Source organism: Calypte anna, chromosome 2 (assembly GCF_003957555.1).
Source record: "Calypte anna isolate BGI_N300 chromosome 2, bCalAnn1_v1.p, whole genome shotgun sequence".
Taxonomy (NCBI): domain Eukaryota; kingdom Metazoa; phylum Chordata; class Aves; order Apodiformes; family Trochilidae; genus Calypte; species Calypte anna.
The window spans coordinates 42,416,757-42,432,148 of NC_044245.1; the positions used below are offsets into that span (position 1 = coordinate 42,416,757).

Here is a 15,392-nt window from a genome sequence, read left to right on the forward strand (position 1 = left end):
ACCAGCAGGGCACACCCTGATGCAACTGCAGTGAAGAGCACCATCCTCCCCAGCAGCACTGATGCCAGTGCTTTTTATCTCAGCCTTGCAAATGTTTGTTTTAAGAGGTCTTGATGAATCAAGAAGCTCAGGAGGGAAGTCCATAGCATGCCAGCAAACTGAGAGAAAACACTGAGCTTGTGCAAATAGAGCTGCTCAAAGATGCAAGAAGCGCAAGGTGCATCTCAAAGGAAAGGGCTCTCAGCCTGGCTAATGGCACTGCAAAACAGCACAGGTGAGGGGATTTGGGGCAGAGCTTGTGCTGCTATAAACACAGACAAGACAACTGGAGGCAGCCATTTTCCTGCAATATGCACTAAAACTGCCCGTGGCATCTTTAACCTGATAGTAAACCAAAATAAGACTTCATGACTTTTCTTTCAGTTGCACTTCATAGCTGTACTAGATCTATCTTCAGAAGCATCCTAATTTATGCTAACACTTCAGTAAATCCTTGGAATAATCCACTTCTTATTTGTCAGCCTCTGAGACAAACACTTGTTTTCACTAGAAGAAAAAAAAAATAAAAATAAGGCAGCCAAAAGCTACCAGATCTATCCCTCATCAAGTGTGGTCCACAAGGGTGAAGGTGAGATCCATCAGGACACCAAGGAACTTCCTTCACATGAAGTCCTCTAAGACTTGCATCCCTTCATACAGTACCCTCTTAGTAGAGAAGGTGAAGAAATTAAATCTCTTCAGCAGGGAAAGCAGACTTTCCTGATGGGAAAAAAAGGACCATTTTTTCCTCATCTCTGCCTTCCTTGTTCCTGTTTTTCCCCTCTTATTTCAAATTTACACAAAAATTAGCAGTATATTGCTGAATTAATAAGGACCCCTTTTACTACAGAGGATAAACAGCACAAGTCCACAAGAGCAATTGCTGCTTTACATCAGCTAAAGAGGTCACCATTTATTTTTATTATCTTGAAATTGATGGGTTTGCTCTGTAAGTATAAAAATATTAATAAATATTAATTTAATAAATCTAATAAAATATTAAAATCAGACCATTCAGCTAATGTAAAATAACAACATCCAAGTCTCCTGGCTTGTGAGAAAGGACAAACTTCTTCCTAAACACCCCTAATTTTAATTGATTTATATGCGAGACAAGCAGTTAAAAAGAAAACCAGACTCCCAGCTGTTTTTCCACACTGTTAAGACGTGCTGGACAAACAAAACCATATTCATTATTCACCTTGGGGCAGGACCCCAAGTCCTTAACCAAGTTAAGGGCCTTTTTGTGTTAATCTTTACATTAGTCTAATGCAACATGCCCCATATTTAAACAAAATAATGTCAATCCCTCTTTAGTAAAGGGGCTGGAGGGGGAGGGGGGAACGACACACCACCACCCCCCTCCTCCCTATACACACATTGTGGTTTAATCTGCCACCTTCTATAAATGCTGCCATTTGTCTTTCTTGAGATGCATTGCAGGAATATTTCCATATAAGCCCTATTATAATAAAAACGACAGTGTGACAAACAGCTTTGCAAATAGGACTGCTGCTCCAACAAAGCACAGATGCAACACACTGATTTGCAGAAATACGCTGTATAATTCACAAGTGCTACTAGTTGATTTGAAATCCAGTAAATTTAGGTGGCCACATTATCTCCTCCATCACAATACCTACTTCTTATACAGAGCTGAAGTAGAGCATGTGCTCTACTCCTGCAACCATTCCCCCAATGCCTTCCCTCTCCTCCCTTTCAATTTACACTGATTACAGGTTTCAAAGTCTTACGAGATTCATTTTAAAGCTCCATTTAAAATGCTGATTTTTACTTGTTCGCTTTTCATCTAAATCAATACTGCACAGATCATAAATATGTGCCATTTGCCATTTATACTTTTTCATCTTAGCACTGAGTATCCTAGAGTGAGCTTGAGAAAAATCAGTTCCTGGATAGCACTTGCATCCCCCTCCTTTAGCCCTACTTTATCTACAGTACAACACGTAAGCCTGACTGTTTTCTATTAACTTGGATATCCATTATAACACTCAGATACTAAGAGCAGCAAAAAGGAATTGCATTTCTAAATGTTCACTGCTCATTTTAAAGTTTGTCGAATTTTACAATGATACTTCCATATATACACTATTCTTTGCAAAACAGTGCCCTAGTGTTAAGACATTACCACTCAGGTTTTTTCTACAGTCTTCACAGAGAGATGAGAAGCCACCATTTTCTTTTTGATACATGCAAATTAAATTGTCTCTATAGAAAGTGTAAACCACAGAGAATTCTGTATTTCAGTGGTGATACTGTCACCTAGCATTAAAACCAAGTATTAATTTGTAAATGAACCTCCTCAGTTGTGCTCAAAGGAAGTAATTACGCATTTAATGAACTAAAAAAACAGCACAAGTATCAGTTTTATTATTTCCAAGGTACCTCATGCCATATAGATTTCCCCTCACACTGATGATCTTCTGCATCAGGGCAATCAGGCTCTTGTACAATACAATTTCCAACAGATTCAAGCTTAACAGAGTCTTGCACAAGCTATACAATTTGTATTGTTTCTAATTTAGCAAAACTTAAATAGCTGCTTACACATATCTGGGATTATTAGTGTTGATTTTGCATTCCAAAGCTTTAAAAAAATTACATCGTCTTTCAAGTCTCCTGCTTACAAATAGCTACAAATTCTTAAATAATTATGCAGTATTTTCAGCATTTAAAGAAGCTCAAATACATGTTTCTAGCAAGATCACTCAAGAATGCTTTATCTCATTAAAATAAGGTTTATAAACAATGCCTACATTTAACTTACATAATGCACTACGTTTTTTGTAATGATCTAGTAATTCCAACTATTCAGTAATACAGGGGACTTAAAGTGCAGCTTAGGAACAGCAAGATTTGTCTATTCCAGCAACCCTGTGAAACTCGGGTGAAGTTAATTCATTGCACTGACAAGAACAGAAACCTTGAAAAGAGTCAAAGTAGTTTAGCAGTTGTATACAGGGCTTTCCTTTTGTTAAAGACTTTAATAACTTCAACAGGCACTATTGCACAAATATTCTTTCCAACTCTGAACAGCCACCCTGCGATAAGAACCAAAGCATCAGGAGTTGTGATTCTCCAGTAACACAAAAATCCCGACATACTGGATGGCAACAGCAAGATGCATTCATTGACATTGTCTTCCTGTCCTAAAAAAGGTCAAGTGGGATGCTGATTGCCAGACAATCACTTTGTTTAAGACATTTTTATTAGACAAAAGGCTTACAGTAAGCACTGCATTGTGCCCCACCCAGCTGGCTGAGAATTGTCATCTTCTCACTCCATTAGGCTGCAGGGCTCTATTACAGTTTTCTAATTAAGCATCCCCTCTGATACATGTGTCTACTTAAAAACACAGTCTTCTTTCCCTCCCCTCTCAAATAATCTTCTGGCAGGTCAGACAGGAGAAGGGAAAACCCTATGAATGGAACAATGAAGAAACAGGATAATACGGACCTTTTTTGTGATAAAAAATATCTTTCCCTCCCTTGCTGGTTTCTTAAACTATGAAACCAATTATTTAAAAATTAAGAATTACCGTAAACAAATAAACCTTAAAAAAAAACCCCAACCCAAATCTCAAGCCTTTCCCCAAAGCACCCACTCCTCTACAAAAACAAGCAAGCATATATCAGTCAATTATTTTTCTTAAAAAAATTTTGAGAAGAATATTTTGAGAAAATTTCCCCCCACATGCACCTTTTTAAATAAAAACACAGCCTGCACCAACTTCACTTATACTTCAGTATATATGATATACTAAATGTAATGGTTAAGATTAAGTAAATACTGTTTCCTCCCCTTGCACCATGTATGTATTAACACTAGTACACGAAATCACATTACATGAAAAGAATGTTAAGACCTTTATACTTATGCAATCCAAGTTGTAAGATTTTTCAACAAACACATGGATTTAATAATCTACTTCATAAGATTAATAAGTGACAGGTTTCTTGTGAAAAAAATTCACATTTACTATCATCACGATTTATGTGACTGATCTGAGGCAGCCATACCTCAACATTCAGTACCAAGTTGACACTATGAGAAAAAACTGAGGACACTAATAAAGTACAGGAAATATTTTCTGTTTTCAGAGCAGCTGTAAGTAAGAAAACATTCTCCTACATCCACGTACATTCAGTTTTTAATTTAAAAAGAACTCGTAGCCCTCATCTATCTTTTAAAAAGCCCACAAGCCTAGCTAAGATTGGCCAACAACATTATATTAACCCAAGTCAAAATGGAGCATCACTTAGCCTAATCTATTAAAGGGAAAATAGGTGGGATGTGGTTTTCACAGAAAGGACCAATTCCCCCCTCATTCTATTTCTAAAACTGATTTTGGGAGCAGCCATTATTTTTGTCCTTCACAGCATCTTTTTAAAACCTTTTACATCTTCAGACAGCCACTACACATCTATGCGGTACTAAGAGTTTTTTAAAATGTGGACTTCTTTTCAAGGTAAAATTAAGGCATATTACGAAGAATCATCACTTCTCACACCAGTACTTCCCAGCAAATATTTGACAGAACCCGAATAACCCACGCTTACTTAACCTACGGTAAAACGCCGCCAACTCTTTCCTTCTCAATGGGTATTTAAAGGTAGATGTCTCATGCTGGTAAGACATTTGCTATTCTTATTACATCCAAAGAACTATTTTCACACAAAATAAACTGGTTACCATACCTTAGCTTTGCTTTGCAGTTTTCATCCATTCATTGATTATCAAGTGATAATAATGAAATTTTTGAGGTACCTACCTTCCGACATTTCAAGGGCTCAACAAAGGCCGTAACATTGCCACAAATTAATTGGAAGATACCTCATTCTTTCACAGGGAATAGATGCTGATGATGCAAGTTCTGGAAATTCTGGCAAATTCTTTCCTAGCTCCTTTTTTTTTAGTATGAAAAGCAGTCTTTCAGATACTACCCATGATGCCTCCCAACCAGAAACATCTGCAATATGCTACATTTCCCATTTGTCGCAATCAACCCGCCTATTTAAAGAGAGGGGAAAAAAACCACATTAATCTACCCAAAATACACACGCACAAAAATTCATAAGAACACCTCTTGTACTTACTTACACGTTGCATTGAGCTGTAGACAGGAAGGTAGCTGTGGCAGTGCCAACCACGTTGAAGACCTGCAAGACCCAGGTATTTGTGAAGAAGTTATTTGCCAGCTTTGTGACTTTCAACCACAAAATATCCTGTTTTCCCATAACTACCTACAGTTTTTCTAATGATGCTCTGATTTTAAATACTACTTCAGAGAGAGGTGGGCTAAGCATTCAGGAGAAGCATTCAGATAATCTGATCTCTTAATGTTATAGCTGTAACTGCAAGAAAGTTTCTGAAAACAGCTGAAATGCATATTAATCAATAACTATTTCTTTCCTGTTAAAGCAGCAAGAGGGGTGAGGGGGAACCTTTTACACCATGCATTTCACACCTTCAGGAGGTAGCAACCCTTCTTGGTCAGGACAAATGGTAGGACACACAAGGTGACGTTTCAAATCAAGGTCTCCTTAAAACGCTTTTTCCTCTTCTCCCTTCAAGTAGGTCGCCTCCCTCGGCTGATTTTGCGTAATTTGCCTACTTTGTTAGAAAGCAAAGAGACCCTGTCCTGCCGCATAAAGCACGTTAGCGCCTGTGCCACAAAGGGAGCTGATGCTCTACCGCAGGAGGAGAGGGCTTGCTAGAAAGGAGCATCACCAACTATTGCCGCTTTAAACTTCCTGCAGGTTGCAGCAACCTGGATTTTTAAAAACCACTCGAGCAGCAGCACAGCAAAGGCGTTTCCCGGTGGTTCCCCCGATCATGACTGCACCGAGCTACAGCTCAGTCACCGAACCACGACTGCACGAGGGCAGTCCTCATCCCACACACCCAGTGCAGCAGCTTTAGGTTGTCACCACCCCCCAGGTTACAGCGAGATGGGACACAGTGGTGTGGAAGCCTGATCGCTTGCTCCCCTGGCATGGTCCCTAGTGAGGTGGGTGCTCTGGGGTGCTCCCCCCTTGCAGGGGGAGTGGGCGGTGCCGCTGTTCTGGAACCTTCCCGCACACACCAGCGCAGAGTACAGCACCCCCACACCCCAAAATGCTCCCTCCCTTCTCTCCCCCCCCCTCCCTCCCCCCGGCAAAGATCGGCTGCTGAAGAGAGGCTCTCCTCATCCCAACAGACTAATGATAGGTTTTTCCATCTACCAGATTAAGCAAAGTAAAAGTAAAAATTAATTGTGCTTTTGCTTGATCCTCGTGAAACAAATAACTGCTAGAACGTGACACTTGCAGAAGTTTGGGGGAATTTTAAGGAAAAACAAACCAAACAAAACCTCAAACCACACACCCCAACAACTGAAGGAGTGCAAACCCGTTCATCTCTGCGGTTATCCTCCGGGATGCGGGTCTCTGCTACACGGCACCGGGTAGCAGTTCCGACCAGCCCCTGCTCAGCACGGGTCGCTGACCCACTCGCTGCCTGAAGCCCCCGACGGCGCGGCTGAGACAGGGCCAGACACGGTCCCCCACACGCAAGCTTGCGGGCAACGCTGCGGGCAGGGCAATTTGGCCGGCCGAACCTCCACGCCAGCACCCTTTACCGGGCCGTGGCAGAACAAGAGCCTCTTCCCCGTGCATTTGGCTTTCCTCGTTCAACTTCCCATTTTAAGGAGTTCTAGAAACTTTCCAGGGCAGGGAGCTACGCCCCCGGGCTGCTGCTGTGCAGGTGCCGCCGGCTGCCCCCGCCGCTGCCCGGCCTGGGCATCCACCCGGGCATCCACCCGGGCATTCACCTGCACTTCTCCGCGCCGGCACCGGCCACCCCGGGGCGGGTAGGACGAAGCCGCTCTGCTCCCCTGCGGCGGGGTTGGGGTCTCCGCGGGGCTCTACCGCCGGGATGCCTCCCTAAACCCCGCACCCAACCCCCCGCAACAGGTACCACCGAGGCGACCCCCCATGCCACCCTCCCACAGCGGCGGACGGCGGCGCCGCTCCACCCCGCCCGCCTGCTCGCCCGCCCCCCCCTCCCCCCTGTTCCTCCTCCTCTTCCTCCTCCTCCTCCCCCCCCAAGCCGTGAGGGGAGGGGGGGCCGGAGCCCCGTGGACTCACCCCATAGCAGACCCAGTGCGGCGCGGCTTGCTCACCTGCCGGGGCCGGGCGCGGTGGCAGCGGCAGCTCGCAGCCTCCCCTGCTGCAGGAGGCAGGCAGGGGCGGGGGTGGTGGGGCCGTATATAGCGGGCACCCCCGCCCCCGCCCGCCATCGCGGGAGGAGCGGGGAGGGACAAGGGGGGGATGCGGAAGGGGAGGGGGGGTTGGAGAGAGAGGGAGAGGAGGACGAGGGGGGTGGCGGTCGCGGTGCGCGCGCGCGGCGGTGATCAGGTGACGGGGCAGCCCCCGACACTGCGGAGCCGGGCGGGCGGCGGCCGTGGGGCGAGAGGGCGGGGGGGACCGGGGATGGCTCCGTGCTAGAGCGGAGGGAGGACGGGGGGAGGTTTGGGAACGCCTTGGTTCTAGAGTCGGCGGGGGGGGAATCGGTGAAAGGCTCCGAAGGTCTAGAGCTGAGCGAGAGGTACCCCGTGCTGTAGCCGCCAGACCTGCGCCCTTGGAGGGGGTCGCCCTCGAGGTTGTGGGGGGCCCTGCCATGGCTCTCTCCCCACCGTCCCCATCATCCCTCCGCCCTACCGCTCCCCATCTCTCCCCAGGGTTCGGTACCGATCGCTTAATAGCGGCGCAGTGAGTTTCCCGGTGGCCGGAGGTGTCGGTGGCTCGAGCTGGAGAAACACAAAAATGCGGCGAGGAGGCGTTTTTGAAGTGGGTCCCGTGGGGATGTGTGACTGGAGCGGGGGTGGAGGGGGTATGGGGTTGGGGGGCCACTGTGGGAGAAGCCGCCTCTGCAGCCGCACCCGCGCATTTGGCTGGCGGGGGGAAGGTGCCTGCGGTTCACGCCTGCGGAGGCATGAGTTTAATTAAACATACCGACCCCAGTCTTATCTCCTTTTTTTTTTTTTTTTTTTTTTTTTTTTTTCCCTCTTTAAGAAGCAGGACCGAGGGGAGCTGCAGAATCCTGTTAAAACGGACTGGCAGATTGCTGAGGAGAAGGCTCGTTTTTACAGAGTGCGCCTCCGCTGCTGAAGATCAGTGTTTGCTGCAGCCTCCTAAGGCGGGAGGGCGAAGGGAACCCACTCTACCGGGGGAATCAGATCCTGCCCCGGGCCTTGGCCCCCTGCCTGCTGTGGAGCAGGGGCACTGGAGGGGCTGCGGAGCTGGCCGAAACGTGGCTCCCGCTGCTTCCTACCTCGTGCCTGAGATCCTCAAGTTACCAAATTCAGGCTCCTCTATCCCCTTTCTAGACACTGGGATTGCTACTCTTTACTGTAGCAATGCACCCCTGGAGGATGCATCCCCACTGCTGTGTCCGCTCCTGCAGCACTAAGGATCCCCCAATTTTGGTCCAGACTAGATCTGAGGTGAACTACTGGGGGCACCCACCTGCTTCAGCAGGCAAAACACCGATATGCACATCAGTGCTGAGCAAGCAGCTGTGGGCTGAGCAATGCAGTTACAGCCTTCTGCTCCCAGTGGGAATTTTTGGTTTAAAACACCTCCTACCCCAACAAAACCCCAAACCCATCCAAACACTCCATTTGCCCCTGCTTGCCAGACCAGCCAGGGAATGCCACAGCTCCACTAGCACTTTGTCCCAGGGTTTTTTGGTGTCCACTGATGCTGGGGAGCAGTGTTAGCTGAAGCCTTGACTCTGTATTTTCCTGTCCCGTGTCAAGTGCCACCAGCCAGCTGCTCTTGCCCTACTTCTCTGGTACTTGCCTGCCAACACATCAGGGCTGGTGGGCAGCCCCATGACCTGGGCAGACCCACCCCAGCCCTCCTGCTGCCAGTTCTGAACCCCTTGCAATTATTACATAGGACTGGTGCTACTAGGTAGGCTTATAGCCTCCTTGGGTTTGGGGCCTCTTCAGTAGCATAAAGAATAGACAGATGGTGTGTCATCTTCCCTCAAAAATCTTCAGGCCAAATTTGGGTTAATTCCATGGATGTTTCAATTTTTTGTGAAAATGTTTTCTTATTATTCAACCTTTATTCATTGGTGGAGTCTGATGAAGAGGTACCAGAGGTGTATGCTGGGTTGGGTCTTTTTTCCTGATGGAATAGGTACTCTTCACATTTTTTTCTCCTGGAAAATTCTTATAACTTTAACCTTGTAACTCACTGCCACGTTATTGTAAAACTGTGTTTTTCCTGCTAGAAATTTCTCACAGAAACTTGTTTCCCTGACATGATCCACTTACTGTTTTTTCCTTGTCAAGCACAGGCTTGTTTTTCAATAAAAATAAAAGCAAAGAGCTAATTCTGAAATCCTTAGTCAGACAAAGCTTGCTCTGAAATCAAGGGGAGCCTTGTCTCAGTGTAAAGATTGCAGGTTCAGGATCAAAATCATTATAATAAAACATTGTCAAAGAAGCAACATCTCCCACTTCGAAAATAAACATCTTTGCTCCAGTTAGGTATTTAGGTAGCAACAGGAGCCTATTGATTTAGGAAAGCTTTCTGCAGCACAGATACTCTACACCTTTAGTGCTACTAAGAAGCAGCAAAGCTGGGGAGGAGGAGGTTACAAAATAAGTATAAGGCAAAACTCTGCCCTCTTTTGCTCCTGGCAGTGCTTGGGTCAAGACTCATGGCTCACCCTCACCAGAAACATCCCATTGCTATCTCTTCTCCCTGTCCCTTTGCCAGATGTTCCCAGACAGGGGCAGAGCTGACAGAAGTAAACATCTGCCCGTGGTGGGGATGTGGCACTTCACAGCCAGGCAAAGGCATGGGAGAAAAAGGGCTGCATCTCTGCTGAAGTGTGCTACCCCCATAGCTTCTCCCTTCTTACCTAAAGGATTCTTAAAAGAGGGACAACAGACATTTAGGTAATTGTACTAAAATAAGAACCAATTCACTAAATCATCAGCACATAAGTGTGGCGGGTGGGGAGAAAGAAAGCATGTATAAGCAGCCTAAATTGAAGAGAGAATGATTTGTCATCACATTTGTATAAACTTCCAGAATTTATGTACTAATATAATCATCCCATTAGACTTATGGTAGAAGAATACTTACAGAGTTATTTTTGAACAAAAGCTTCCAAGTGCTTACATTACATAAAGCAGAAAATTGAAAGTCTTTAAACAGTGCTAGAAAGAGTTTCCAAAGAGTCTGACTCTAACCCCGATACACAGCAAAGCTGCAAATAACAGAAGTTGATTACTTTTGAATCTTGCAATTTATGGCATGTGAAGAAGTACTAGCTGCCTGGTAGGTTACATTTCTAGGAACTAGGTTGGTGACCTCAGTGGGAAAAGAGCTGGGCCAAAAAAGCATTAGAATTATTTTCATGGGAGATGACAAATTCTTTCCCACTGCTTTTGCCATAGAGGTCTCCTTCCAAGATGTCTAAAGAATCAAGTGTTTTAATAAGAAGTGGTCACCAAGAACCAGCCTCTTCAGCCCTTCACTGGAAGACACTTCTACCCTAACAAGAAATAGATAAACCCGAGTCCTTGAGTAATTTATTTTTTTTTCCCAGACAAAGGCAAAAATGGTATTTCCTCACTGATGCAAATAAATTTTAACATAAAAATAATCTGAAACAGTACATCACTTGGAGAAAATCGAAGTTGCTCAGATTTTAATCTGTTTAACATAAATAACTACCATAATTGTGGTGAATAAGGCAGTTGATCAGAAGTCCCTGTATGGAGGCTTGGAAGTCATGGTATGAAATCTATTCATCTTGCATCCCACATCCTAAAAAATGGCAATATCCATGTCTGATGCTCTGAGAAATGCCAATATGGCATAACTCTATTTAGTGGCCCACTTACATAGAGACTAGCTTTCTGCTGGAGTGTAAAATACTGTTTTGGTGTAGTTGGAGGAGACAAAAATAAGTTGTGTGCACTGGATCTGTACATCAGTTTTTGACATCCCTCAGGAGAGCAACCCTCAGGACATGTTCAGAGCTGCTTTCTGATTACCCGGGTGCTTCAAGCTTCTCTCCAAAAGGGCAGCAGGTGAACTCTGTTTTATTTGCTGTACAAGAGAAGAGGGTAAGTGCCATATTATCCTAGTTAGAAGCCAGCAAACTCCATTATAGTCCTGTGGACTCTTTCTCTCATCTCTGGGCACAGCAGCTTGGCTTCAAAAGCATTATAAACTATGGGTACCATGGCCTTGCTGTCCTGCCAGCCATCAGCCCTTTGTCCATGCAAGAGAGATAATACTGCCTTCCTCTGCCATGTTTATTTAAGTTGTGGACACTTGTGGCCACAAACTAAGCATGCTTTAAACGAGGCCCTGATCTTAGCTGAGAGGTCAAGACATAACACAGATTATTTCCCCATCTAATTGCCACATGGGGCCATGTGCTTGGAGGGGGAAGAGTGCTAAAAGCAGCAGATTGAAGCTCAGATCTTCAGATAGGCTCCTTAGTTGCTACTGCTCCTCTGCTCAGGGTGGGTGGCCCTGAGGACACCTCCTGTCATGTCCCTTGTTCTCCATCAGGAAATGACAGAGCTGGGGCCATTGTCTACACCAAAGAGTCTACAAAATAATTAATGTATTATTTCTATGGGATGGCTGAGGTGAAGTCACTGCTCTAAGGTGTTGATACTCAGCCTTCCCAATGAGACCCATCCCATTCTTTCAGCAGTAGAAAAGGATGAGGGAGGGACCATGACTCCTGCCACCTGCATGTAACCCTTCAACCTTGAAACCAAGGCACAGGCTGCTTCTCCAGCTTTCCCATACTGTACAATGCTTGTTGTAAGAAAGAGCCCTTTGTGTGCTACCTGCCCTCCAAAACATAAATCCCGCACTTCAAATGAGAGCAGCAAGCAGACTGCGGATAACATGCACCAGAGTTCAAGAGCTCCCAGTTTCATAAAATGGAGTGTAAGCTGGCAATGATTGAATCTCAATTGAGGTCTCTGAACAAACATTTTGGAATCATTCATAAACAGGTTCCAGTAAAGATGTGACTAATGCCATTAGTCATCAGAACTGGACCTTCCGCAGCGCCATAGACATCAGTGGCAAAGTTCCCGTTGACTTCAGCAGGAGCAGGTTATGTCTCTAACAGATTTATTGCCCTTACCTAATGTGTCAAAAACTTCAAGGTCCATCAGAAGACCACAGTATGTGAATTGTTATCATATTGATAGCAGAAGAAAAGACTGGCTTGGAATACGGGGAAGCTGACATGAGAGCAGTAATAAAAGAGTGCATTAAATGATGATGCCTCTTTTGAAAGGAAATTCACAGGCATCTGGGGCCATTACCTTTCATATCCTGGCAATCAGGAAATTAACCTTTAACCCTTTTCTGTTGACCTCCTCTCATTTCTCTCTTTCTGTCATTCTTTCTTTTTTCCTAATGACTGGAGAAGATAGATATGGTCTATGATTTATGCTTCAAAGACTAAAATCTGCCTCCTTCCTATACGTTCTCAAGTGCTGCAATGTCTGTATTCACTCAACTATTTATAGAGTCTAAGCTTTGCTCAGATTTACTTCCACCTCCTCCTTTCCCACACCGGAACTGTTTGTACTTCATTTATTCTGAATCCCATGTTGTTTAATTACACCTGACCTAGGTTCAAATCTTACTCCTGTCTTCTGCTGTCACCTAGAAGTAGGCAAAACACTGGAGTTGTTGGTTGCCAGAGGCTGAACCCTCTGTATTTGAATAGGATGATGCTGCAACAGGCAGTACATGTAAATACACTGAGGCCAAGTTGCAAAATTGAAATCAGGAGTAAAAGTCACCTTTAACATCTGTATCTGAGGGAGTGGGGTGTAGGGAGTGATGGATTTGCCTCCTGATCCCAGAGAGAGCTGGTAAATACAGCATCAAACCAGTGGGTTTCAGAATTATGATGCTTGTGTACAAAATTACTGTAACGCTGTGAATTAGCAATATTAAAGAGACATGGCCTCTTGTCATGAAAAATGGCAATTTTGCCTGAGTAAGGTCTGAGCAGCCTTTGCCTGCAGAGAAACTGAAAGTCCTGAGTCATCACACCGACTCTCAAGCTGCCGGCTGCAAATCCAGGCACTGAATTCCAATCCACGTTCCCTGCACTTACTGTAAATGAAACTTCGCTGACATAGCTGTATCTCACCACATGTCAAAATGTGAGTTCCTCTGACAGTTTTCTTTTCCTTGGAGGCTTCCCCTCCCTGCCTTAAGCCTCACCTACAGTGTGCACCAAGAGCTAAGTTGGGTATAACTAGAGAGTTACACCATGATGCTCTCTCCGTGATTCTTGGGGACAGATGGTGACTTGGTTCTTACTTACCTGTTTTTTGGACTTCTTTCCCTGCAGGAACCAAAAATAGGTGGGGGAATGTAGTTGATCTCTAGGTCTCATCCTTTTGTAATATGTAGGTGGAACATGTACCTAGCAGCCCAAAAACATTGCTGAGTCCCTCCCTTTAACCCTTGCTAAAGTCACACCAGTACCTCTCAGCACCTATGGAGCCACTTTAAAGCTTTGTGCTATTTAACCTTGAGTGATGCCTTGTCCTCCAAAACCATCTTAGTGGTGCTTGCCCAGAGAAATGACGACTTCATGGGCATGACTTGCAGTCCCTGAGGGCTGGTCCAGCTTTGCAGATAATATATTTGCTGAGAAGAGGCGATTCTTTGTTCAGGTTATGGAATAGGGGTGTCCTCCATGATAGAGTGTAGAAGTCCCCTTCCCCAACAGAGCTGCCCCATCAGTGCTTGTACCCTGCTCTCACAGAGATCCTTTCATCTCACGGGAACTATCCAATTTATTTCTTCTGTCAGAGGATTTGCTGCTGTTTGCAGAGAGCTGCTCTGAAGAATTAGGGGAGCTGTAGTTTTGCCTGGCATATTTGCCAGCTGCTAAAGGCAACTGTGTTCTCCCCTGCCTGTGGCAGCCTCAGAACGCCAGAGGCAGTGGGCTTTACTTTTTGATCCATGCTCCCATCCCACGAGGACTGCAGCAGTGGTACATCTGCATGGGACAAAAACGTGCCCTTTGCTTGGCTTCCCAGTCAGTCTGTGACTGGGAGTGCTTGAGGGATGGTGTGTCAGGGAGCTGCTAATAGGAATAAATGAAGGCAAACCCCCCTCCTATTGTCCAAAGAGACTATTTTTGGTAGAACTATTTTAAGGGTTGTTCTCCTGGCATTCCACATCCTGACATTTCAGCACATTTGCCTCACCTACTGTCTGCGCTAATGGGTTTTCAGCGACAGATCATCCCTATCAAGCCACTGCAGTGATTCTTTATGCCCTATCTGTCTTGTACACACAGTGTCATCAGCACCTTTTATTTATAAAACAATAACTCCAAGAATAAAAGGGGTGTTGCCGCTCTCACCCTACCCCCAGCACTGAAGAGCTACAGCATCATTTTAGTATTCACTGTACGATGCCTTAGTTGAGCAAAACACACTTTGTGCAGAAGATGTTTAATAAATGAAATCAAAACGTGCTCCAAAGTGACCCACATGGCAGGGATAATTTAGTATGCTGCTCTTCATGCTTTCTCTCTTACTTCTGCTGTTTACAGATACTTTTTTTCTTATCTGTTTGCCCAGGGAATAGATGCTGACGTTGTCCTTTTCATGAATAAATCTCTTTTTAGCATGTTGGCCAGCACAATAAAAAAATTATCAAACAAATTAGATCCTGAACCTGCAACCTTTTCTCATGAAAAGAAAACCTGTTCCTGGGCCAGCTCCCTGGCTTGCAAGGGGCTTTTTCTGCAGGAAGAGTTGCTCATGTGAGTTACACATACAGGGAATTTTGTGCTGCAGAACTTGACTGTCAGCCAAAACTGAAGGTGGCTCAGCAAAGAGAATAAAGGTGGGTGTCAGAGACCAGTCTCAATTTCTTTTTCCTCTGCCACCTGGCACTGGTAGTCATTGAAAGGGCCAAAGGTTGCTCTAAATTATACTGTGGCTTAAGGTCTTGGTGGTATGGTTTGCCTTCAAAGCCAGAATTATGGATGTGATGACTCTTCCAGCAGGAGAATAAGGGGGAACAAACTGAAATCTTGAGGAGGAAATTCAAAATGCAAAGAGGGAGAGATGCTTCTCACACAGCCCACAGGTGCACTGAGGAACCTGTTGTCTCAGGACATGGTGTCCTCAAAATTAAATGTATTGAAAAGTACATTGATAGGAAAAAATACCAACAGAGGCTGTTAAATATGAAGGCAGTACTTCAGCCTCAGGTACCCTCTGAGGTGTGCCAGTATCTGGAGGCTGAGTG

At 45.1% G+C, this 15,392-nt stretch overlaps 1 protein-coding gene across 1 annotated transcript in view; it reads right to left on the reverse strand.

Annotated features, from left to right (window-relative positions):
• Window positions 1–7,339, reverse strand: part of TOPAZ1 (testis and ovary specific PAZ domain containing 1) — a 144,795-nt gene extending 137,456 nt beyond the window's left edge. The window contains exons 1-2 of the mRNA XM_030444639.1: window positions 7,223–7,339; window positions 6,420–6,579 (exon numbers count right to left, since the gene is read on the reverse strand). Coding sequence (XP_030300499.1) covers window positions 6,420–6,579; window positions 7,223–7,339 — 277 coding nt within the window. The remainder of the gene's footprint in view (window positions 1–6,419; window positions 6,580–7,222) is intronic.
• Between the last annotated feature and the right edge of the window lie 8,053 nt (window positions 7,340–15,392).